This window comes from Dendrobates tinctorius, unplaced genomic scaffold, assembly GCF_039654945.1.
Source record: "Dendrobates tinctorius isolate UK_male_01 unplaced genomic scaffold, ASM3965494v1 ptg000159l, whole genome shotgun sequence".
NCBI lineage: Eukaryota > Metazoa > Chordata > Amphibia > Anura > Dendrobatidae > Dendrobates > Dendrobates tinctorius.
The window spans coordinates 9,052,572-9,078,953 of record NW_027361826.1 but is presented as its reverse complement, the minus strand read 5'-3'; the positions used below and the strand labels follow the sequence as shown (position 1 = coordinate 9,078,953).

At 45.1% G+C, this 26,382-nt stretch overlaps 2 protein-coding genes across 2 annotated transcripts in view; one reads left to right on the top strand and one right to left on the bottom strand.

The window, feature by feature from the left end:
* NOL12 (nucleolar protein 12) overlaps positions 1-20,510 on the bottom strand; it is a 37,604-nt gene extending 17,094 nt beyond the window's left edge. The window contains exons 1-5 of the mRNA XM_073549492.1: positions 20,316-20,510; positions 18,451-18,525; positions 16,567-16,672; positions 14,526-14,574; positions 10,893-11,035 (exon numbers count right to left, since the gene is read on the bottom strand). Coding sequence (XP_073405593.1) covers positions 10,893-11,035; positions 14,526-14,574; positions 16,567-16,672; positions 18,451-18,525; positions 20,316-20,452 — 510 coding nt within the window. The 5' untranslated portion in view covers positions 20,453-20,510. The remainder of the gene's footprint in view (positions 1-10,892; positions 11,036-14,525; positions 14,575-16,566; positions 16,673-18,450; positions 18,526-20,315) is intronic.
* Positions 20,511-20,566: 56 nt separating this feature from the next.
* The window catches only part of LOC141052291 (arf-GAP with dual PH domain-containing protein 1-like), a 75,590-nt gene continuing 69,774 nt past the window's right edge, over positions 20,567-26,382 (top strand). Inside the window, exon 1 of the mRNA XM_073549489.1 lies at positions 20,567-20,884. The gene's annotated coding sequence lies outside the window, so the exon portion shown is untranslated. The remainder of the gene's footprint in view (positions 20,885-26,382) is intronic.

The window sequence follows — 26,382 nt, the reverse complement described above, 5'->3', positions numbered from 1 at the left end:
ATTTGGGGGAACAAAAGTACGTCTTATAAAGCGAAAAACACGGTAGTTTATTACATAGTGTTATATATATGTTTTTATATATGTAATCGATATTACATAGTGTATTACATATTTACAATTTATTACAGTTTGTGTTTTAAAGTTGTATTCCAATAAATATATATTATGTTCTATCTAAATATCTTGATTATTGGATCATAGAAATGATTAAATGTCTGATGTCCACATTGTACTACAATAAATTTTTCACTTAAATATAAGCAATATATGTGGGAGTCGGAGTTGGAGTCGGTGTAAGGGAAATTGAGGAGTCGGAGTTGCAGGTTTGGCTTACCGACTCCACAGCCCAGATTACAGCAACTGCAAAGAGGATGACGTTTTCTCAAATCTTAAAAAAATCTGCAGTGTGTGAATTTATTATGAGGAGTTTTACTGCTGATTTAACTCTCTGTAATATATAGAGCAAAAAGGATATAATTTGCTTCAAAACCTCCTGAAAATCTGAAGCAAATCACACCAGAAAATGTTTACATATGACCGTTCACAATCTGCATGTGTGTTTCCTTGTGAGAATTATCACATTAGATCTTTTACCTATTCCAATAAGCTGTTCTGATTGTGGCATAAATGGATTTTTCAATTGCAGAAAACTGCTGTCTCAGTTTGTCCTAAAAAAACAAAGTGTGCTTTACTCGCCCTCACAAGGCCCAGCATGGAGTCTCCAACGCTATTTCTGGTGAGTGTTTTTGTCTGCAGCACTGATGTCATGTTGACAGCTCTGCAGCCAATCCGTGATCTTAGCAGCTCATAGCGGATCATGCAGTCGACCTACGGCAGATCCATTATTGGGTACAGTGCTGTCAACATATTAGTGCTGCAGAGAAGACACCAGATGCAGCGGTGGAGACTTGGCGCTGGATTTGGGGAGGGTGAGTGAAGCCCGGTTTATTTTAAAACAAACTGCTACAGAAGACAAGAGATTTTCTGAAACAGAAAAAGAAGATTTTGGGTACTTACAATAAATTCTCTTTCTTGGAGTCTTCATTGTGGGACAAAAGAGACCACGGGAAGTCCTAAAGCAGTCCCAAGGGTGGGAAATAGAAAGAAATGGAAAAACGCCCAGAGCAGGACTGCCGCTAGCAGAACCTTTACACCCAAGCTCGCATCAGCCAAGGCATACGTATGAACGCTATTAAACTTTGAGAAGGTATGCACTGAAGACCATGTAGCAGCCTTACAGAGCTGTGACGCAGAGGCTTGATGGTGAACGCCACAGGATTCCCCAACAGCACACGTGGAGTAAGCTTTGACCCCGGGCGGGGCAAACTAACTTGTGGGCAATATGCTACCAGGATGGCAGAGCAGATAAAGTGGGGGATTGTGACCTTGGAGACCGGAAGACCTTTGCCGTGACCCTTTGGAATCACGAATAAAGAGTCGGAACTTCTGAAAAATGCTGTTCTGGAGAGATAGAGACACAGAGTCCTGACCAAGTGCAACTTGTGGAAGGATTGTTCCAGCGGATGAGTTATAGATGGACAAAAGGAAGGACTATGTTCTCATTAAGGTGGAAAAGGAAAACCACCTTCTGGAGAAAAGGCAGGACTGGACAAAGCACCACCTTGTCCTGGTGAAGCATAAGGGCGAGCGGCACAAAAGAGCCGCCGGCTCCGACACGTGCTTGGTACGGGTGATCGCATCCTTCCAGGAAAGCAGAGAGAAAAGCCACAAATGAGCTCAACGGAGGAACCCTGAAGAGCGTTTAGGATCAGGGATCCACGGGAGGAGCAGAATGGGTAGCAACCTGTAAGGCCGGTTTCACATTTGCGCTTCAGGGCGCAGCGACGGCCTGCGCACGGCCGCCGCGCCTCCGCTGGTAGCTCCGCCTCCGGGCGCATGACGCTGCATGCGTCCCCTATCTTTATCACTGAGGACGCAGGCCGTGCGCAGTATGCGTTTGGCGGCGCCTGCGTCCTTTTGACGGTGCGCCGAGCGCAACCAAATTGCAACAGGTTGCGTGTGGCGCTGGTCGGCGCACCGTCAAAAGGACGCAGGAGCCGCAAAAACGCATACTGCGCACGGCCTGCGTCCTCAGTGATAAAGATAGGGGACGCATGACGCATGCAGCGTCATGCCCCCGGAGGCGGAGCTACCGGCGGAGGCGCGGCAGGGGGCGGGGCTTAGTGGCAGCCGTGCGCAGGCCGTCGCTGCGCCCTGAAGCGCAAATGTGAACCCGGCCTAAGAAGGTCCTGACCTGATGGCGAGAAGAAAGCTGGATTTTTCTGGAACAGGATTGACAAGGTGGAGTCCTGGCCCTTGATGGGGTTGAGAGGTGCAAGATTAGAGACCTGGCTGAAGAAAGGCCAGAAGAGACGGAAGAGAAAAAGACAAGGGAGCAGAGTTCTCTGCTTCGCACCAGCAAAAAAGGCCTTCCAAGTGGCTTTGATAGATGCAGGCGGAAACAAGACTTCATCACTTTGATCATAGTCTGGAAGACCTGGTTAGAGAAACCTGCACGCTTCAGAATGGAGTCTCTCAATTAAACTTCATGGCTGTTGTAGCCAGGGAATTCTGGAGGAAGGGAGGACCCTGGGAAAGGAGGTCTGGACAATCCGGGAGTTTCCACGGGACGTCTGCGATGAGATCGATCAGAGGAATGACCGCTACGCCCTCTTATATTGATTTTCTTGATGAGTCTGGGAATCAGCAGCAGAGAAGGAAAAAAAAAAAAAAAGATATGGCAGGCGGAACTGTGACCAAGGGAGGACCAGAGCGTGGAGTCGTTCGCGAGGGTGTCACAAGACCTGGAGACAAAGTGAGTAACTTTACTGTTCATCCTAGATGCCATAAGGTCGATGTCGGGTGTGTCCCACCTTAAGTAGATTTGCCTGAAAAACCAATGGGTTCAGGGACCATTCATCCGAGATAGACGCTGGCGTCTTTGGAAATCAGCTGTCCAATTGTCCACTACGTGAATGTGGACTGCTGATTTGGTAAAGTAAAAGTGAGAATACTGGATGGCAAAGCGAAGGACTCTCTGATCAGATTCGCAGATTGGGGATATGAAGGTAAGCATCTTGAATGTCCAAAGAACAGAGGAACTCCGCAATCACTTGTTTAAGAACTTGAGGTCCAGGCAGGATGGGGCATATAGAACAATCCTTTTTCAGGACCACAGAGATTTTAGTAGAAACCGGAAAAACGTTCCCGAGAAGAAACTGGAATGATGATGCCGGATTGAGGTACGGAGGCGACTGTTTGAAAGAACCCGGAACCAGCGAGGGATCCCTTGGGGGCCGGGATTTTAAAAATCGATAAAGGGAAAGATGAAAACTCTATTTTGTAACCTGTGGAGACACCCTATCTGACACGAAGTGACCACGAAGAGTCACATATCCCTGAATAGGAGACGGTCACTCACCCTGGGGGGGTTCCCAGGAGGGAGCACCCAGTCATGCAAAAGAAAATCTGTTTGACCTGGCTTGAGAGGGCATTCTAAGGACAGATACATGGTTGTCATGAAGAAGCTGGCTTGGAGGGTCTCTCCTCCTGTGGTGAATGGGAGCAGTACCAGCAGTTAGATATCCCACAGGACGAAAATTGACGAAAGGTGTTAAAATGCAGAGTGCGTTTATTGGTGAGGGGACGCTTGGGTCTTTGTTGGGGAAGAGACGTACTCTTCCCTCCGGTAGTGTAAGGGATGATCTGATCCAGTCTGGATCCAAACAGGAGAAGAGCCTGAAAGGGGAGACTGGTGAGGGATGTTTTGGAAGCAGTGTTTGCATTCCAAACCACCAAAGGATTCAGTGAACAGCCATAATGTTGCTGGAGTGATTGCAGAACAGTTTGTGGAGTGGGGACATGCTGTGACGATATATTTACCTGCATGGGCAATTTGATCAGCGAGAGGCTATTTCATTGTGTGGGGCACCTAAAAGGATGCGTTGACGAAGGATCTTGGCCCGGACCAAAATCAATTTGGACACCCAGGTAGAGGTGAAAGCGGGACAGAGCGATAACACCGCGGTCTCAAAGGCAGACTTGGCCAGCGGTTCAATGTGTCTATCGGAAGGATCCTTGAAGGAGCTGCCATCCGAAAGAGGATTGTGTTGGAGGACAGCTGGGGAACTGGAGGGTCCATAACTGAAGACTCAGCCCATAGTCTGAGTAGGTCAGGGGGAAAGGGGTACAGGAAAATCCATACATCTCCTCTAGAAATGTTTGTCGAGATGTTCCCACCCGTGGGAAAATATCTAGTCAAACTCTTTATGGTTTGAAAACACCCAGGGAAGGCATTTTACCCTCTTGAAGGATACTGTCAGTTCTGTAGTAGGGGAGTCCCCAATCTTGATGTTGAGGGTCAGATTGATAGCAAGAATCAGACCATCCATCATGTCTCGCAGCTTGGACTGTTATGATTGAGTCACCGAGGAGGAAAAAACAAAACACAAGCTCAGCCCAGAAAATCAGAGAGGTTGGAAACTAGCGGATTGCAGACCCCTAATCCTATCACACAACTAGCAGTAGCCGTGGAGTGTTCCTACGGTGATCCTAGACACCTCGTCACAGCCGGAGATCTACATAAGCCTAAAGAGAGAAAAGGGAAAAACTGACTGCCCCAGAGCAGACCCCAAAGCAATAGGCAGCCCCCAACATATAATGACGGTGAAGCAAGATGAAAACACTAACACAGACAGAAAGATAGGTTGAGCAAACGATGGGGCCCAAGCTAACTAAAAAGGACAGGACAGAAAAGCTGCTGTCTGCAATCCGAGAAAACCCTGCTAAAAATATTACCAACACAACTGATAAGCAAAAAGGACCCTGAAGTCACTAGACTTCAAACACTATATCAGCACTCAGAATATTCTGGAAGCAGAGCAAAAGAGAACACTGATCAAGGAAAAAGAATCCAGCACACCCCCGGCCGGGGATGGCTGAACTCCAAAAAACAAGGTAAACAAAACCAAAACTAATAAGTTCAATAGCAGAGCAAAAACTTATCTTTGGGAAGCAGGAATCAGACTGATCTCCAAGAATCCAGCAGAGAAATCACCAGCGACTCAGAAGGGCGTCGGCTGCCTTATATCCAGTCTGAAGTTCCCGTTACCCAGTCACCATCCACCTGATCAGGTGTTTGACTTCTTTCATCAAAATCAGCCTCACTACCTTCCTTCACCAGAAGAGGGAGATCCTCGGACACAAAAGATGAATGAACAGATGAGCTCACAACATTGGACGCTTGTTCAAAATCAAAGTCCAAATCTGACTCAGAGTGAAGGTCAGTCCCCTGGGCTGTTTGGGGGGCCAGGAGAGGAAGAGTGGGAAATAGAGACTATTATGAAAGATGTGGATGGTGGAGGAGATATAGAGGAGAAGGAACGGGACCACGTCTTTGATCTCATGCATGATCTGCCATGTCTGAGTGAACGAGGACAATGGGGACAATCAGGATACCGGCGTTTGCTGCTGTATTAGGCAAATGTTCGATGACCAAAACCAGCGTCTGGGAAACTCTGGTCAGGTCGGCAACAGATTTCGATAGTGAGACAGCCCACTCAGGGGAAGGGAGTGCACTCTTTTCTGAGGCAGTGGGGGGCTCTGGCTGGCTTGCATCATGGGCGAGCAGTTGGGGTCGAGTGCTGGCCAAAAAGCAGTTTTTTCTTTAAGAACAAGCAAAATGAAGAATGATAGAGGAGATGGGAAGAGAGCGAGTCTAAAGCAGGTACTAGTGTGGGTACTGCTGAGGCGTGCTGGAGCCTGTCTGCTCTATTACATGAACAGAGCCCACCCAGTATGGATGAGGAGATCTGTGCTGTAGAAGAATCCCTCTTCAGAGATGACGTTAGGATGTGGATGGCACCGTGTACGCAGGCGACAGAGTAGATCTGTGCTGAGGATGTATCCCATTCTCCTGCGGTGGATGTTGGAATGAGGGTGGGAGAGTGAGTTCTTCGTTCAACAGCAGAAAATTATGGGGATGACCCGAGGAGAAAGGTGTGAGGCTCAGGAAGATGTGAAGTTACGAGGCAGCAAGGCCTGGTCAGCCAAGGAGATAGTGGATTGACTGCTGGGTGGGGTTGCAGAAAAGAGGGCGAAGAAAACCCCAGGGCTGTGGAGTCGGAGTCGGAGTCGTGGAGTCGGTGCTCATTTTGGTGGAGTCGGAGTCGGTATAAAATGGACCGACTCCGACTCCTAAAATATATAATAAATTGGGTACAGTAATTCAATGCAGGATGTGCTGAATATTTTTTCATAGGAATTTGGGAAAGTTATGAAATGTCCTATAAATGGCTGTTCTATTCCTGATCTAAGGCTACATTCACACACAGCGTTTTTCCTGTGTTTTTTGAGGATACGTTTTTCAGCTGCAAAAGCTGATCATCTTTTTAAAAAACCGCATCACCTGAAAGGTTTTTGAGCTCATAGATAATGTTTTCAATAGCAAAAGCAGATTAGAAATCTGCTCTATCTATCCATTTATCCATATCTGTCTATCCATATCGTATCTGTACCAAAAAGAATGAAAACCGGGTAGTACACCAATATATATTCTGTTCTATCTAAATATCTTGATTATGGGATCATAAAAATGATTAAATGTCTGAGGTTCACATTGTACTACAATAAATTTTTCACTTAAATATAAGCAATATGTGTGGGAGTCGGAGTCGGAGTCGTGGAGTCGGTGTAAGAGAAATTGAGGAGTCGGAGTTGCAGGTTTGGCTTACCGACTCCACAGCCCTGGAAAACCCGAGCAAAGGACCAAGGAGACAGGCATGGCCAGGAAAAGTAGGCCTCGGTAAGTCAGAGCCTGGATTAAAAATCACGGCCGGCGAAGCACATGTGGCTGAGAATGTAGCCAAGGACTGTAAAAGTTTTGGGTCTGAAATGAGGGAGGGAGCTGGAGAATCTGGCGAGTCCTAGAATGAGCCCAGGAGCCCCTTATCCCAAATGGATCCATAAGGAGAAGTAGTAATTCAAGGTGGGAAACACTATGGTAGACGACTGGGCTGGTGTTAAATGGCAAGGATCATTCTCTGACCACCCCGAGACACTCGATGTGTTAAGGGGTATGGTCCTGCCACATAGACACAAGAGGATACGATGTGGAGGACAACACTATTCGCTCAGTCTCTAGGTGGGAAAACAGGGTGAGCTGTTACACCAAGTTGCCCATAGTCACAAGCCGAGCATGAAAGACAAAGGGAAAAGTTTAGTTACAAACAACAAGGCCGTAAAGAAGAAACGGGTCTGGGAGCAGAGCCTGTGTCTGCCTCCTACTGACACTAAGCTAAAACTGAGTAACTTTGAGCCAGTCAGTGGGTGTACCCTGCTGAGGAGGAGATACCTTTTTTGCACAGTGCCAGCCTCGTAGTAGCAGCAGCATACACCCATGGCCTCCTGTGCCCTCAATAAATCAATAGAGAAATCCCCTTTAAACAGGACTGCACTTTTTTTTTAATAAATCAATAGTACAAAGACAAGAAACTTGTAAATGTATTTTATTAGAGAAAAATGCCTGGTTCTGCAATAATCCCACACTTTTCATTCACTATCAAAAACTGCTTAAATCAGTCATCAGTGAGGGATCAAATTACACGAGCTGACTATAAAAGTCTATGCAGAGGAGGTAGTGCAAAAGCAAAAAGTCACATAGAAACTGGTGTAAATGCGGGATACAAGTCATATACAGTCATGGCCAAAAGTTGAGAATGACACAAATATTAATTATTACAAAGTCTACTGCTTCATTTTTTCTAATGGCAATTTGCATATACTCCAGAATGTTATAAAGAGTGATCAGCTTAACAGCAATTACTTGCAAAGTCAATATTTGCCTAGAAAATGAACTTTATCCCCCAAAACACATTTCAACATAATTGCAGCCCTGCCTTAAAAGGACCAGCTAACATCGTTTCAGTGATTGCTCCATTAACACAGGTGTGGGTGTTGATGAGGACAGGGCTGGAGATCAATCTGTCATGATTAAGTAAGAATGACACCACTGGACACTGTAAAAGGAGGCTGGTGCTTGGCATCATTGTTTCTCTTCTGTTAACCATGGTTATCTCTAAAGAAACATGTGCAGTCATCATTGCACTGCACAAAAATGGCCTAACAGGGAAGAGTATCGCAGCTAGAAAGATTGAACCTCAGTCAACAATCTATCGCATCATCAAGAACTTCAAGGAGAGAGGTTCCCTTGTTGCCAAAAAGGCTCCAGGGCGCCCAAGAAAGACCAGCAAGCGCCAGGACCGTCTCTTAAAAGTGTTTCAGCTGCGGGATCGGGCTACCAGCAGTGCAGAGCTTGCTCAGGAATGGCAGCAGGCAGGTGTGAGTGCATCTGCACGCACTGTGAGGCGGAGACTCTTGGAGCAAGGCCTGGTCTCAAGGAGGGCAGCAAAGAAGCCACTTCTCTCCAGAAAAAACATCATGGACAGACTGATATTCTGCAAGAGGTACAGGGAGTGGACTGCTGAGGACTGGGGTAAAGTCATTTTCTCTGATGAATCCCCTTTTCGATTGTTTGGGACATCTGGAAAACGGCTTATTCGGAGAAGACGAGGTGAGCGCTACCACCAGTCTTGTCTCATGCCAACTGTCAAGCATCCTGAAACCATTCATGTGTGGGGTTGCTTCTCAGCCAAGGGAATGGGCTCTCTCTCAGTCTTGCCTAAAAACACAGCCATGAATAAAGAATGGTACCAGAATGTCCTCCGAGAGCAACTTCTTCCAACCGTCCAAGAGCAGTTTGGCGATCAACAATGCCTTTTTCAACATGATGGAGCACCTTGCCATAAAGCAAAGGTGATAACTAAATGGCTCAGGGAACAAAACATAGAGATTTTGGGACCATGGCCTGGAAACTCCCCAGATCTTAATCCCGTTGAGAACTTGTGGTCAATCATCAAGAGACGGGTGGACAAACAAAAACCTTCAAATTCAGACAAAATAAAAGCGTTGATTTTGCAAGAATGGACTGCTATCAGTCAGGATTTGATCCAGAAGTTGATTGAGAGCATGCCAGGGAGAATTGCAGAGGTCCTGAAGAAGAAGGGTCAACACTGCAAATATTGACTTGCTGCATTAACTCATTCTAACTGTCAATATAACCTTTTGTTACTCATAATATGATTGCAATTATATTTCCGTATGTGATAAAAACATCTGACAAACACACATAAAAACCAGAGGGCAGCAGATCATGTGAAAATATAATATTTGTGTCATTCTCAAAACTTTTGGCCATGACTGTACTGGCCAGAAATAATCCCTCATGTACACGACAGCTCCTTCTGACCACTTACCAGAGAGAACAGTTACACTCTACAGGTCGGACTCAGTGATCGGGCCCACAACAACAACCCGTTACATAACGTCATCATTTCATGGCCGTGTATGTGCAATGTGGTGACTTCTATGTCAGCATTAGATCACCACTTATGTTGTGGCATATTTCACATTTGTTACTATTCTGAGATAAAAGCCTTGTAGAATAATATAGTAATGTGAAAAACAATTTCAGAAATACAAACCATCATGACATGCATGAAAAACACAAGTGGACTACATGTAGAAGCATTTCTAAAGCCAGCTAATACATGAAGTGCTTCTCCGTACGGAGAGAGGAACCACTATTTTGAGAGCTTCCTGCGCCTTGTGCAGGGGCCTCCCTGGTTGGAATTTCCCATATCACTTTTAAAGGTGTCTTAGGGGCTACAGATGAGCGAATTTGATCGGGTCCCTGCTTATTTGGCAAGCTATAAGGCTTACTGAATAAGCTGCAGAGGGAACCTGGATACATGGAGCGCACCGGCTGATCAGCCGCGACACATGCAGCTGCGAAGCCGAACAGCTGATCAGCCGAAGCGATCCAGGAAGCCAGGTTCCCTCTGCAGCTTATTCAGTAAGCACTATACCTTGCCAAATAAGCAGGGACCCAATCAAATTCACTCATCTCCATTAGGGGTGCCCACCCTTCATAAGTTACACCCATCAAAAGAACATTCATAATTGTAACCATTCAGGTGCTTTGCAAACAGCGGCCTCTTTACTCTACTTTTCTTCAGAGAAAACGGACATTTGGAAAAAGCGAGAGCTGCTGCTGCTGCTCCCTGACCTCCTCCAGATATCAGGGTTGTCCATTCCCCATGTAAAATAACAGCTGGAATACACTTCTGGTGCCGGCATATACATCACTGGAATGGCGCCGGCACCAGAAGTGCATACCAGCTGTTATTTTACATGGGGAATATAGTAATTGATAAGAGGTTGTCCAAGTAGTGGAGAATCCCTTTTAAGATACAGGTGTCAGTTGTGAACACTACAGGGAGCTATCTGCACCCTCTTTTTAATTCAATAATCCCACAGTGCACAGTCAGGTCCTTACTACCCCAAGTAGTGGTAACTACAATTTTGTTTGGCCCTACTTGGGCTACATACTACCAATTCTAAATCTACCATTTGCCACTGAACAAGGAAAGGAATAATTTAATTAATCCTATTTTAATAAGGGCTTGGTGCCTAAAAATTCAAAGTGTGGCTTCTACTAATATTCATCACCTTGATACCTTTATGTTCTTCCAATGGATTTAGGGTTCTGTCTGACAATGAAACTTTACAGGATTCTGATATCCTTGAAGGCATTTTAATTCTCTGCAATGCATGTATTCTGATTTCAGCAAAAACAGCCCCCAAATGTGCCACAGCCTTTACATGTAACACGGATGTGTTCGGAAGCTAACCAACACATTGTTTTACACCTAAAATGACATAGTGCTAAAATGTGGAGGGTCATTTAAACTTCGCTGACACAAATCAAGACTAATTCATGTTCATAAGGTCAAAGTGAAATGCATTGGAATGGGAAGAACCTCTCATAATCATACCTCTATGACTCCAGGAGGCAGGAGACCCACTCCAGAAAGATCCAAGTCACTGATGGTTGTAACAGTTACAGTGTGGTTGGGGTGATCAAAAACAATGGACTCCGTTTTAGACGTAACCAGTCGCTCGATTTCATCTGCTTCCTCTATGAAAAAAAAAAAAAAAAGTTATTACGTAGAAAGATTTTAGGGCTCAAACTAGGCGGTGTTTTTAAAGGGTTTGCTGGGTGAAAATAATTCATCTATCCAAAGTCACAGGATAATAGGCAATAACGTGTTGATCGGTGGAGGGGCCAACCGCTGAGACCAGCACATTGGGGAACTTGTCAGAATCGAGAACAGTGCACATGCCCGACAGCAACACCATACATTCCCTACGACCCTGCACTTGGCTTTTTCCAGTTACCCCATACTGATTGAATGGAGCAGTAGTCGGATGTCCACCTGCCACATCATTTTGTAACAAGGATATAAATTCTACAGTCTGCAAAACAGTGTGGATCGCGGTGGTGGGACCGCCACTGTTCAGCATGTTATTACCCATCATACAGAGAGGTGATAAAGAGGTTTTTATTATAAACAAGTTTAAGCAGTGTAAAGTCCCCCGTCACACACAGCGATCTCACTAGCGAGATCGCTGTGTGTGACACTTACCAGCGACCGGCCCCCCTGCCGGGTATCGCTGATCGTTCTGGAATGGCCAGGACATTTTTTTGATTGCTGGTCTCCCGCTGGCCAGCACGCATCGCTGCATGTGGCAGGCGGGAGACCAGCAAGCTGGCGCTGGTAACTATGGTACACATCGGGTTTCTAAGCGGCACGCAGCGCTTAGAAACCCGATGTGTACCTTGGTTACCAGCTCCCTGCACCAGCGCGCTAACTAAGGTACACAGTGGGTAAACTAAGCGACGAGCGTCGCTTGTTACCCGCGTGTCGCTGGTGCTGATTGCTGGTGAAGCTGCCTGTTTGGCAGCTCACCATCGATCATGTAGCGACACCCCAGGGATCCTGACAAGGTCATATCATTGTCGGGATGGCTGGTGCGTCGCTGTGTGTGACGGGGCCCTAAGAGTGATTGCCATGTTATAAAATAGGAATTAGCCAGGAGAACCGTAATAGAAAACCCACGTTAATTGCAAACTTGCTTATTGTATGTTCCACGGTTCTACTGCCACCTGATTTTTTTTTTTTTTGAGTTTTATTGTTTATGACAGATTGCTAAAAGGGTCTCTACATCGCTGAAGCCTTATGGCCCATGTAGACAAGTTAATATTTGTGGAGTAAGAGTTCCTACAAATGCACGTTCCCGACTATCAGCCGGTCTAAACAGGCCAGCAATATTGGCAGCAGTTGTCATGCACTGAAACCTCAGTTTGGAGGTCTAAGTAGAATTGGGAGTGAAGTCCCACGGCCAACTAGTTGAAGAATTCACTGCACACTATAATCTGTTGCTAGATGTGACAGTGCTGTCTTTTATTGTGAAACGCACCAGTTACAGAGATACCTGCTCTTCTTAGTTAGTCAAAAAATTATTCTCTTCAGCGGACGTTGAGGGAGGGTCAAAATATCGCTGCTAAATCACTGAAGTAAATTTCTCGAACAACTACTGGCAACGGGGATCACTGCAACGTGTGTTTCAGAATAAAAGACGACCTTGCAGCAGATTATAGTTTGGTGAATTGTCAACGAGAAAGGGTGTGTGCACACGTTGCGGATTCTGCTGCGGATCCGCAGCGGATTTGGCCCTGCGGATCCACAGCAGATTCTCCTGCGGTGTACAGTACCATTATATTCAATGTAAAACAAAAACCGCTATGCACATGCTGCGGAAAAATCTGCGCAGATTTGCTGCAGTTCTGAATCTGCAGCATGTCAATTCTTTGTGCGGATTCCGCAGCGTTTTTACCCCTCTTCCATTATAGGAATCCGCAGGTGTAAAAACGCAGGTGAAATCCGCACAAAAACCGCAGGAAATCCGCATCGTGTACACATACCCTCAAAAGAACTGGCGCACAGAAAGTACAGCTAGTGAGAGAAAATGAACTTGCAGCCTCCCGGGAGCCACTGGATCGCAGTCATGAGTGAATGCACGGGGGGGGAAATTACAGTCGCTACACACTTTGACAGGTCGCTCTGCACACTCACACCACAGAGCGAGCTGTCAATCAAAATACCAGAGAGCGATTACAAATGTACTCATAGTATGGTGAACGGTGACTGTAGTCGCTCCGGGCACGCCTCGCTGAGTGAGCAACACACCGGGAAGATGTGTTCATAATATGTAGAATGTAAGCCCACAAGGGCAGGGTCAGCGCTCCTCTGTTATTGTTCATTTGCTCTCTGTATTTTATATTTGTATCTTGTATATAACCTCTTCTCATGCGCACACCATGGAATCAATGGTGTTATAAAAATAAGTAATATGATTAAGAAGAACTTAAATGTTCTTTCAAAGGTGCCCCAATTTCTAGCTTCTGCCTCAGTAATCAGAGTGCCTGGCTGCTCAGTGCAGTAGCTAAGCCAGCCTCTTTTTTTAATGATCAGTGTATAAACTGAGAAAGGAGCAGTCTTTTCTATTGAAAATATATATTGGTGGGTTTTTTCTAATATTATGAACACATATAGAAGTGACCAACCCCATTAAAGGGAATCTGTCAGTGGGATCAACCGCGCGTTAGCCGTCTAAACGGGCCTGTAGGTCATAGGAAGCTGAATAACATGATACCTCCAATCTGATGCCTTATTCCATCCAGAGAAATCAAAAGTTTTTTCTTATAAATAAATGAGCTGTTCTAGGCTACAGGCCGGACACTGATCTCCTGAGAATATGCCTCTACAAGTGTGAAGTGTAATGGCCGCTCCCTGCTCTCACTGCAGAGCTGTGTGTGATTATACCTGAAATCTGCAGGTTCCTCTCAGCTTCCATCTCACAGGCAAACAGGGTTGCTTCCCCCATAATCTGGAACTCTCTGCCGCAACACATCAGACTCTCACCAACAACGGAAACCTTCAAGAAGAACCTGAAGACCCACCTGTTCCGACAAGACTACAGCCTGCAATGATCCTTGGTCTACTGAACCACCGCACAACCCGCTCTACCCTCTCCTAGTGTATCCTCACCCATCCCTGTAGACTGTGAGCCCTCGCGGGCAGGGTCCCCTCTCCTTCTGTACTTGTGTGTCCCTTGTCTTGCACATGTTTATTGTACTTGTCTACATTTCCCCTTTTCACATGTAAAGCGCCATGGAATAAATGGCGCTATTTAAATGTATAATAATAATACAGCAGAGCTGTGAGATTTACAATAATCTCTGGAGGCAGATCCAATGGAAGCAGATTCTTAGGGAGATCTTTATCCGGTCCATAGTCCTGAACAGCTCATTTACATCTGAGAAAAACGTGGATTTCTCTGGAATAAGACGTCAGATCACAGATATCAGGGTGTCATGTTATTCAGCTTCCTCAGACCTACATGCCCATATAGACGGTTTAGGAGGGTTAATCATGCTGAGATTCCCTGTAATATTGGACATACCTAGACTGACAGGATCTCATATAATACACTCCAGACTATATGAACAGGTGGGCCTCTTACTCACTGGCATTATCAATACTTGTATTTGGCTGGCTTCTTACCTAAAGCTTCTTCTCTCTCCTTTAGCATCTTTAGGTATTCTTTATGTCTCTACCGGGAGAAAAATAGAAAACTGGTCAAAACCTGGGAGGAATTACAAGCACTCAGATAACACATTTTTTCCAGTTCATTCACACTTCTGTAGGCTTCAGTGCTGACCTATCCCAGCATTCCTGGAGGAAAGACGAGCCACATTATAGCTTCCCCTATATTCACTAGCAAATCACAAAGCTTCTGGGGAACATGGCACAGACACTGAATAATCCCAGATTTACCCAATGTCCTCTAAGTATAGACGGCAGGTGATTTTAAAAGGGTATTCCAACCAACACCATTTATCACATTTCTACACGATAAGTTATAAATATATGATGGTGGAGCATGGACCTTGGGAATTCCACTCCATCATAAATAGGCAGGTAGCACTAAGGCGTGACCACCACTCCATGTACTGTCTGTAGCTGTGTTCACACAGGTGAGCTATGGTTCCCACAGAAGTAAATGCAGAGGTGGTCAAATATGTGCACGGCTGCTTGATTCACACAAGGTAGCCGGCACCCCATTTTTAGGGTTTGATGGGGCACCCATTTTCAGACTGTGGATATTTGATAAATGTTGGAGTGGAATAACCCCTTTGATAAACCTGCAGCAAGTACATGACTAGAAAGTCTCTCTCCCCCGTTCAGATGGATGATGAGATGCTGGATGATTTGCATTTTGTGAAGTGTACCGTAGCTTATAGAGGAAAGATTAATTCTGCAGACACAATGAAATCATACACGTTAAAATCAGTCTTCCACAACCCTTGGCTCAAGAAACATGCAAATAACATTCTTATCTGAAAGAATTTGTGTATGTGTGAACGATGCAACAATTAAAGGGGCTTTCTGGGTCAGGGCTAATTTTCTTCTGGCATTGCAGCACGCTGAAGCCGAATCCCGATAATGTGAGACTTATACACTGTTAGGTTTCTGCTCTGCTTGCTTGAACGTGCAGGCGTTGTATAAGCCCTTGTTTGTGATAGGCATACTGATGGTCACCTGTTCACTAGCTTGTTTTTCGACTTCTCACAATGTGACCGCAAGTATGCAAACTGCAAATGAAGGTGAGTGCTCAAACCAACAATTGAAGCAGAACTCCAAAACTTTGTAACCTACACACTGTTTGGATTCGGCATACCACAGTGTCGGACGTTAATTAACCCTGGCCTAGAAAGCCACTTTAATTAATGCTTCACCCACACAAAAATTCTTTGAGGCGAAACAGGAAATTAACATTTAAGAAAAGCAGAAAAAGAAGCTAGTCGCATTTGACAAGTATCATACAGGATCATTTGATGATCAGTCAAACCAACTGATAGGATTTGGCACGGAATGGTACTGGATGAAAATTAGCCTTGGCCTGGAAAAGACTTACAGTATTTTTCGGATTACAAGACTAATTTTTTCCCACAAATTTGAGAAGAAAACGAGGGGTGCGTCTTATAATGCACTGAAATCTCATCTCCCAAGATCTTGGTGCCAAGATTTCCATCTGCGCATGCGCCGCCCCTCGGCGGCCAATTTCCCGGAGTCCACCGCACAGGAGGAAACCATGAAACTGCCGAGGGCTCTGGCCTTTCACAAAACCTCGGCAGAGCCCCGCGCAGCATCGGACACCCGCAGCGGCGTGCCGCACATCGGAACACCCCCTCATCCCAGCCTGTGGCCTGCAGCAACGCTCCACTCTTGCCTCCTCCAGCACCGACCTTGGGACCCCACTTCACCGAAGCCACCACCCCCCGGTAAGCAATAAGATGCATAGATTATAAGCACCACCATTTTATTAAAAAAAAAGTTTTTTCCTATTTTTCTCCTCAAAATTTCGGGTGCGTCTTATAATCCGAAAAATACTGTAATTCTCTAGCATGGCCAAGATTTGTGCATTTCCTTGCCCCTATCCCAAGCAGACAGATCATTTTGTCATTCCTATTATAGGACAGCTCTGAACTGCCTTCTTGGAAATGATGAACTTATGGCAGTGCTGAGTTTATGTCCTTTGTACCTCAGCTTTCAGCCTCTTCTGCTCATCTTTAATTTTGCGCTTGATCTCTTCCACCGCAGATTTTCTCCTTTGCAGTTTGCGTTTGTGAAATCCAGTCAAATATTCTCTAAAAAAAAAAAAAAAAAAAACATAAAAAAATTGGTATTTATGAAAGTTACTAGAAATGATCAGACAAGCTTTCATGACAACAACAAGTTAATCTTCACAGTTAAAATAATAGTAATCATACTAATATTGAACTAGTTCACTGTCCTACTACATCGGCCAGGTTGACATCTCCCCATCTGAGAGCCTTATAACCCTATAAGATAAGCTCCATTATAGAAGCAGAAAAATGGAGTTCAATGCAGTGACAGATGAATTACATGATGGACAACAACAGCCCGTCGGGACACCACTGACTATAATGAATCCTTTAAACAATTCTGTCACTTTGCAAAAAAAAAAAAAAAATCATCAAGGCATTCTGCATTGTTTTTTTGAGATGTGAACTTAGCCTAATTTTACATAAAGTAATAAAGAACAATATAGAAAAACGTGCATTAATCTGGTATTAGTGCTGTCATGAAGTACATAGCTGCAACTAGACAATGATAAAAGTCCTCTCCGGACCAGGAATTCCTCATTTTCATTGCTAGCTAGGATCTTCCTGATGAAAATGTCCACTAGATCATTTCTAATGATTCTTCCAACCAATGATCGTTTGCTGTGGATTCGAAAAAAATCATCATGTGCCAAAATGCCTTTACCGAGTGGATAGATCACTTTAAAGGGCTTGTCTGAGCTTTTTAAATAAGAAAAAGATCATTAATTACCTGGTCAATTCCCTGCAGCGATGACATCACATCTATTGTTCACGTGACTATTGCAGCCAATCATTGGCCTTAAAGGTCATGCTGGCAGGTAAAGCACATGGCATCGAGGCAAGACACTGCCTGCAGTGGTCGTGTGGGTTTTGGATGCAAATAATCCCTAGCCCAGTATCAGCCTTGTAGAAAGGTTTCTGATCATGCCCGTAATATAGAAATGCATTCCAACGATTTTGCCCAAAAAAAAAAAAACAGTCACAGGAGAAGCACCTCATCAAGGGGCAGTCAAGCAAAATCTGTACTAAGAAAGCCAAAATCAAAATAGGTGTTATCTATGTCCAAGAAAACCCATGACCTACTCCTGCAAGTGCTCAAAATCTCATGTGTGTGAGCACTCTTTGCCTTGGGCTTGCAGTGAGACATTTTTCAAAAATTCTCGACACTTTGCCATAATAAGGGAATAAATGGAAGTCTTTTTAGGAGGATGATACTGCGCTGATAGATTTCAGGGGTAAACTCTGCTGACAGGTTCAATGTGATTCAGCAAAACGCGTGCTTTTACTTCCTGTATCATCCCTAAGGCCTGTTTCACACTTCTGTTTTTGACCATCAGTCAAAATCCGCCGTTTTTGCACAAAAATGGATCTGCCATTTTTTGGGGCGGATCCGTTTTTTTCCCCATTGACTTGCATTACTGGCGGATCTTGACGGATGGCCATCCGTTGGATCCGTTTTTTTGCAGATCCGTCAATTTTTTTTGCGTCCGCCGAGATGCCTGGACGGACCATGTACCGTTTTTTGTACTGCAAGATCCGCATTTTTATACAGCGCATGCCCGGAGGAATGAAGTCAGGAGGAAATTTAACCCTGAAATCATTTCTGGCGGACAGAGAAAAAACAATTCTCTCTCTCTCCTTCCCGGGCAGCGGTTCCTTTAAAATTCTTCATTCGGCGGATCCGTTAAAAAAACGGATCCGGTGGCATCCGTTAGGAACGGATCCGCTTTCCGCCTTTTTGACGGATTTTAACTGACACAAAAAACTGAAGTGTGAAACAGGCCTAAGTCACCACTTACCTTCTCTTCTCCTCATCGAATACAAGTTCTCTTCTAGCAATAGCAGTTTTCTTCTGCTTCTTTCTTCCCATTGTCCTATTTCAGCAACAAAAGCAAGAAAATGAAAAGAAAAACTGAAATTAAAAAGGCAAAAATCCCAAAAAACATATATATATATCTTGAGATAATACGGTGTACATCACAGCAACACTTATTTTCAATATGTTGTTTACATTTATAGAATAAAAAAAAATAAATAAATAAATAAAAATAAAGAGATCCCCCTCTGCCAGTTGGCAATTGTCCCTACTGCAATTGGGCTTCATGAATGATTTTGCCTTATTAAGTCTCTACGTGTGACACAGGCTATTGTTGAGTGCAGAATGAGTTAACTAAGAACCCATCACTAAGCCTACTATAATGCCCTCTTCACATGTCCTTGTTTCCGGTACGTGTGATATCATTCTTCACAAGTACACAGTCACACCCATTATAATCAATAGGGCTGCATACTTGTCCGTTTTTTTCCGGCAGCACAAAAGACAATACGTCCCACATAAGTGTGACACATAACGGAATACACTGCAGAGTAGAAATTACATATGTTAGATGTGCAGAGACAGATACATAATTGTGAGTTATATAATCAGTGCCATGCATGTGTAGTTTACCATACATGTATTAACCTATTAAATGAATGAAAAATGATGTGGGGACCCCTCCTATTTTTGATAACCAGCAAAGGTAAAGCAGACACCTGATACAGGCTGGGAAGAGCCACGGATTTTGGGCCCTTCCCAGCATAGAAATACAAGTTTGCAGCCGCCCCAGAAGTAGCACATCACATTTGATGCATTAATTCTGGCACTATGCCTTCGATTTTCTCGATTGCCCCGCTGCTGTGGCAACTGGGGTAATGACAAACTTGTAATGAAATCTAAGTACACAAATGAATATCATCTCCAAACACGGGCATTTAAGTTAAAAAGAAAAAATCTCCCAAAGTTGGCCACCGACTCCTTTACCAGTAGTGGCTGATCAGTCACATGATGTACCCCCCACGGATTATAAGCTGTGCAGTATATTGCCTGCATTTGTGATGGAAGCCCCAGGTGCAGGTGATCGCAGCCTCATCCTGCACTTTTGTATCGTCTGCCCTATAAGACCAATATTCAGAATTGTAGATAAAAAGGATCAGTATTGGAAAAAAACGTGAGAAGTTTATCAAACTCCTGAGGTGGCCTGTAGCACCCAGAGAGCAGTGTAAAGCCCCCGCTACACACTGCGATATCGCTAGCAATATCGCTGTAAAGTCACCGATTTTGTGACGTTATAGCGACATCGCTGTGTCTGATACTTATCTCCGACCGGCTCCCCCGCTGGATATCGCTGATTGAACCAGAAGCTGCTGGACCATTCCTCGTCGGGCGCTTCCTGCTGTGATGATGAGCGACGCGTGGAGCCGGGCAGGAGGACGCAGGATCGCCGCGTCTGACAGGTAAGTAGCGACCCCCGTCCCCAGCGATGTCGCTGGTGAGATCTGCCTGAGTGGCAGCTCACTAGCGACCACCTAGCGATTCACCAGCGATCCTGACCGCGTCACATCGCTGGTCGGGATCGCTGGTGAGTCGCTAGGTGTAACGGTACCCTAAGGCTAGTTCACACAGGAGGGGATTTTGCAGAGCGTTAGTTGCACTGTACAGCGATTGTCTGCAGCGGATTCTAGGCAGGACGTGGATTCTCCGCTGTGGGAAAGTAATATCCACTGATAGACCGTTACCGCCATGAAAAGCAGCAGTGTATCCAGACAGAAGTAGCAGAAGTGAAGCTGCGACTTCTGCATGGAGAGATCTCAGAGGAGCCGAGAAACCCTGAACTATGATTACCCGCAGTCGGTCACCGTCGCTCGTCGGTCCGTGGAGCAGTCGGCAGACCCTGTCTGTAGCGCACACTGCTCGGCTGCCGCTACACTCCACCGCGCACAAGCATGGACGAGCCCAACTCTGGTGAAGCAAATGCGCATGCGCGCTGCACGGTTCCCTGGCGCACGGTGATGACGTCAGTAACCGCGGTCATATTGCATAGGGCGCGTGGTGATTGCGGCAGAGTGACGTGTGTCTGCGTTACTTCTGTATAGAAGCTGCTGCCGGGAACAAGAGCCAGAGACGCTGCGTTACCGCATTTCCAGGCTCCCTGTGTGCAGGAGCCGCTGTACTGACATTCTGGAGGCGGCCTCCTTCTTTAGGACAAATGCAGTATAACGCTAGCATGGGACATTCGGCAACCTTCATGGCCAATTAAAGGGATTGTCCACATTTTTAACTTTTTTATTTAAATTTATTTATTTTTTATCTAAAAAGTGTTTTTTTTATTGGGTTTCATTAAAAATATTGCTCTGTTTGCCTTCCATAGATATCCTCAGACTTGTGCCATCTGGGGCTGGCTGCAGAGTGAGGTAGGAATGATTGTACCCTTTCAAAACGTTTCTCCTTGCAGGCTCTGATACCAGTCAAAAACAAAGTTTTCCTCCCCTTCCTTGGGTCCAGCACTGTCTCCAACGCTGCCCCCCCCCCAACCTTTGTTATTTTGGCTGTAGTGGTGATGCAGCCTCCATAGCGCTGCAACCAATCAGTGGCTCGGCCAATATAGACACAACAAGCTGCTGACTTCGCTGACTGGCTGTAGTGCTATCCACGTGACGTCACTGCCGCAACCAAACAAGGGAGACCGGGACAGCAGCAGGAACATAGTGCTGGACCCAGGATTGAAGGCAGAGAGGCCTGAGTCTGATCTTATTATGCTCCTGTTAATGTTCTAAGCTGCCCCCTCCCATAGGAGGCTTGAAATAGATAAGTTAGTGTATAAACATGTAAGACATTCAGGGATAACAAAAAGCAAGTTACATACAAAAACACCAAGGGTAGAGAGGAATATAGGGAAGGGTAGGAATGTACAAACTAAAAGGGAACAGGATAATGGAGAAAGCATACACCCAAAAACAGCACACAACAATCTCCAGTAGCAAATACAAACTCCCTCCAGCAAGCCAGGAAGTAAACTTTCACAGGCAGGGATGAGAAGGTCTGGCCAGTTTTTATAGAGAGAGAAAACGAGCAGGTCAGGAGCAGCTATGAGATGGAGCTGCACGTCTCTAACCAGCATAAAAAAAGTTGTTACCCTCCATCCTTGCATTGCTGGGGTCAATTCCCGCCAAGGACAACATCTACAGGAGTTTGTATGTTCTCCCCGTGTTTGTGTGGGTTTCCTCCCACATTCCAAAGACATACTGATAGGGAATTTAGATTGTGAGCCCCATCGGAGACAGTGCCAATAATGTCTGTAAAGTGCTGTGGAATTAATGGTGCTATATAAATGAGTAAAATAAATATAAAAATAAATTTAATGGAGTTCAAATATAAGAGTGTGGCTGATCGGAGACATTTGGTGGGTCCAGACCTGTGATTTGGTGTGGTTGTCTTTAAGCTGAAGGTTCCTCAAAGTTTATAAAGTAAATAAGTTTTTTGAGTATTTGGTGATTTGTCTTTGTGTATATCCTCATTTTCTACTATTTGGTTGTTCCTTCCTTTTACTTCCCAGTGTTCCGCTCTTTGTTTTTTGAGTGCATATTTGTACGATTGGTATATTCATTTATCCCTGTACGTCTTCCCTTGTTAGTCTGGTTTGTGTTTTCTTATATACAACTACTCCCCACTATTCTGGATGGGAGAGGGGACAGATGAGTTGATTCAGGAGCTCAGCAAGGTATGTGGCCCCGGCATCTTCACCATTAGCAGTAATCTGGGGAGCAGGGTTAGCTAGGGTGTTATGAATGGGTCACCGAGGAGAAAAAAAAAAAAAAAAACAAGCTAAGCCACAGAAAACCAGAGAAGTTGGTAACTATGCAGAATGCAGATCCCTGATCTTACCACACAACTAGCAGTAGCCGTGGAGCGTGCCTACGATGTTCCTAGACGCCTCGTCAAGGCCGGAGGACTACCTAAGCCTAAAGCAAGAAAAGGGAAAACTAACTGCTCCAGGGCAGACCCCAAAGGAATAGATAGCCCCACACATGTATTGACGGTGAAACAAGATGAAGGCACAAACACAGGCAGGAAAATAGGCTGAGCAAATGATGGGGCCCAAACTAACTAGACAGGAAAGGCAAGTCACTGCAACCAGCAAAAAACCCTACAAAAATAATGTCCAACACTTCTGATAGCAAAATTAACCCTGAAGTCACTAGACTTCTCCCACTATATCAGCACTCTGGAATATTCTGAGACAGAGCAAAAAGAGACCGAACTAGTGAGGGACAAAAAGCCAATTGGCAAAATACTGATAAATAAGAGTGGAAATTCAGCTCAGCCCCCAGCCGGGGCTGGCAGACCACACAAAAAAACTGAATAGACCAACAAAATCAAGTGTGACTATTAGCAGAAAAACTTAGCTTTAGATGACTGGAACAGAGCTGAAAACCAAGAGCTGACAAGCCAGAAGGAATCACCAGCAACTGAATAGGGCGTCGGCTGTCTTAAATCCAATCTGAGAATCCCAAGATCCAATCATCATCCCCATCCTCAGGTGGCAGATCTCCACTGATCAAACCAGCCGCATCACCTCCCGACACCACCAGAGGGAGTTCAGAAGGGGAACCCGAGAATGAACTCACAACAGTAACCCCCCCTTGAGGAGGCGTCACCGAACCCTCATCCACGCCACCAGGCCGATCAGGATGGGCCCGGTGAAAAGCATGAACCAATCTATTGGCATGAATATCAGAGGCAGAGACCCAAGAATTATCCTCCTGACCAAAACCCTTCCATTTGACCAAATACTGGAGTCTCCGTCTAACCAAACGAGAATCCAATATTTTCTCTACCTCATATTCCATTGCCTTCGACCAACACAGGGTCAGGAGGTGCTGCCATAGGAACCACTGGCTCAACAAACCTCTTCAACAGAGATTTGTGAAATACGTTATGGATCTTGAAAGTAACTGGAAGAGCCAATCGAAATGAAACAGAATTAAGAATTTCCAAAATCTTATAAGGACCAATAAATCTTGGCTTAAATTTAGGAGATGCAACCTTCATAGGAATATTCTTAGACAATAACCAAACCATATCACCCACTTTAAACCGGGGACCAATGGTCCTATGCCGGTTGGAAAATCGCTGGGCCTTTTCCTGAGAGAGTGACAACTTATCCACCACTTGGTCCCATATCTCCTGCATTCTCTCAACCACAGTGTCCACACCTGGGCAGGACGAAGATTCCACTTGCCCTGAAGAGAATCGAGGATGAAACCCAAAATTACAGAAAAAGGGTGACATCAAAGTGGCAGAGATAGCTCTATTGTTCAGTGCGAATTCGGCCAAGGGCAAAAATGAGACCCAATCATCCTGATCAGCAGATATAAAACATCTCAAATAAGACTCCAAGGTCTGGTTTGTTCGCTCAGTCTGTCCATTCGTCTGGGGATGAAGCGCGGAGAAGGATAACTGAATTCCCAGATTGGAACAAAAGGCTTTCCAGAATCTGGAACAAACTGGACTCCTCTGTCGGACACAATGTTCTCAGGAATCCCATATAACCGAACCACCTGTTGTAAAAACAAGGGCACCAACTCAGCGGAAGATGGCAACTTTGGGAGTGGTACAAGATGGACCATCTTCGAAAATCTATCACAAATCACCCAGATAACAGTCATTCTCTGAGAGACAGGAAGATCAGAAATAAAATCCATTGAGATATGGGTCCATGGCCTCTTGGGCACCGGCAAGGGCATCAGCAACCCACTAGAACGAGAACAGGGTTTAGACCGAGAACAAGTCCCACAGGACTGTACAAAATTCCTGACGTCACGAGATAAGGCAGGCCACCAAATGGACCGACTCACCAAATCTCTGGTACCAAAAATACCTGGATGACCAGCCAATGCGGAGCAATGAATTTCAGACATCACTCTCTTTCTCCACTGGTCAGGAACATACAATTTTCCCATAGGGCAACGCTCAGGTTTATCCTCCTGAAATTCCTCCAAGGCGCGTCTCAAATCGGGCGAAATGGCAGAAAGAACTACCCCCTCACCTAGGATAGTAGTAGGCTCAGTCACACTAAGAGAATCGGCAAAGAAACTCCTAGAAAGGGCGTCTGCCTTAACATTCTTAGTGCCCGGAAGAAAAGAGACCACAAAATTAAAACGCGTGAAAAACAAGGCCCATCTAGCCTGTCTAGGATTCAAGCGTTTGGCCGACTCCAAATAAATCAAATTCTTGTGATCGGTGAAGACCACAACTTGATGTCTAGCTCCCTCCAACCAATGTCTCCACTCCTCAAATGCCCACTTCATGGCCAACAATTCCCGATTCCCCACGTCATAGTTGCATTCAGATGGGGAGAACTTTCGAGAAAAAAAGGCACAGGGATTCATCTTAGAAGTCACAGGGTCTTTTTGGGACAAAACAGCTCCTGCACCAATCTCAGAAGCATCTACCTCCACCTGAAATGGAAGTGAGACATCAGGTTGCCGTAAAACTGGAGCTGAAGTAAATCTCTGCTTAAGCTCCTGAAATGCTGAGATAGCCTCAGGAGACCAGTTCAGCACATCAGCGCCCTTCTTGGTCAGATCAGTCAGTGGTTTGACAATACCAGAAAAATTACCTATAAATTTACGATAGAAATTAGCAAAACTCAAAAACTTCTGGAGGGCCTTTAAAGAAGTAGGCTGAACCCAATCATAAATGGCCTGTACCTTGGCCGGGTCCATTTCAATAGTCGATGGGAGACAAGATAAATCCCAAAAATGAAATCCTCTGTACACCAAAGACGCATTTCGATCCCTTAACAAACAGGGAATTCTCCCTCAAAATCCGGAACACAGTCCGGACGTGTTCCACATGAGAATCCCAATCACTAGAAAAGATCAAAATATCATCCAGATAGATGATGAAAAACTTATCCACAAAGTCACGGAAAATATCGTTCATAATGGACTGGAAGACAGAAGGGGCATTAGTGAGCCCAAAAGGCATCACCAGGTACTCAAAATGTCCCTCCGGAGTATTAAACGCCATCTTCCATTCATCCCCGTGCTTGATGCGAATAAGATTATACGCCCCCCTGAGGTCAAGCTTAGTAAACCAGCAGGCACTCTTAACTCTGGAGAATAAATCAGACATCAGAGGTAACGGGTACTGATATTTAACCGTCATCTTGTTAAGGGAACGATAATCAATACACGGTCTTAATGAACCATCTTTCTTGGCCACAAAAAAAAAACCCAGCACCTAAAGGTGACGAGGATGGTCTAATATGACCCTTCTCCAATGACTCCTTAATATAAAATCGCATAGCATCATGTTCGGGTACTGATAAGTTGAAAAGCCAACCCTTGGGAAATTTACACCCAGGCATCAACTCAATTGCACAGTCATAACTCCTATGAGGAGTCAAAGACGCAGACTTGCTCTCACGAAATACATAAGAAAAATCGGCTAGATAATCAGGAATATCATGAGACTGAGGAGAGGTGGAAAAAACAGGAGCGACCCTAAGAACACACTGACAACCCCAACTCACCACAGACCCAGATTTTCAATCCAAAACTGGATTATGAGTTTGCAACCAAGGAAAACCCAGAACAATAGTATCAGGCAAATTATGCAGCACCAGAAATTTACAATTTTCTTGGTGGTCTGGGGCAACCCGCATCGTCACCTGGGTCCAAAACTGAGGTTTATTCTCCGCCAAAGGAGTAGCATCAATACCCCTCAAAGAAATAGGCGTCCGCAGAAGCGTCAAGAAAAAACCACAACGTTTAGCAAAGTCCAAATCCATCAGATTCAATGCTGCTCCTGAATCCACAAAAGCCTTCGTGGAAAATGTGGATAAGGAGCAGATCAGAATAATTGCCAAAAGAAACTTAGGTTGTACACCACCCACAGCAAATGT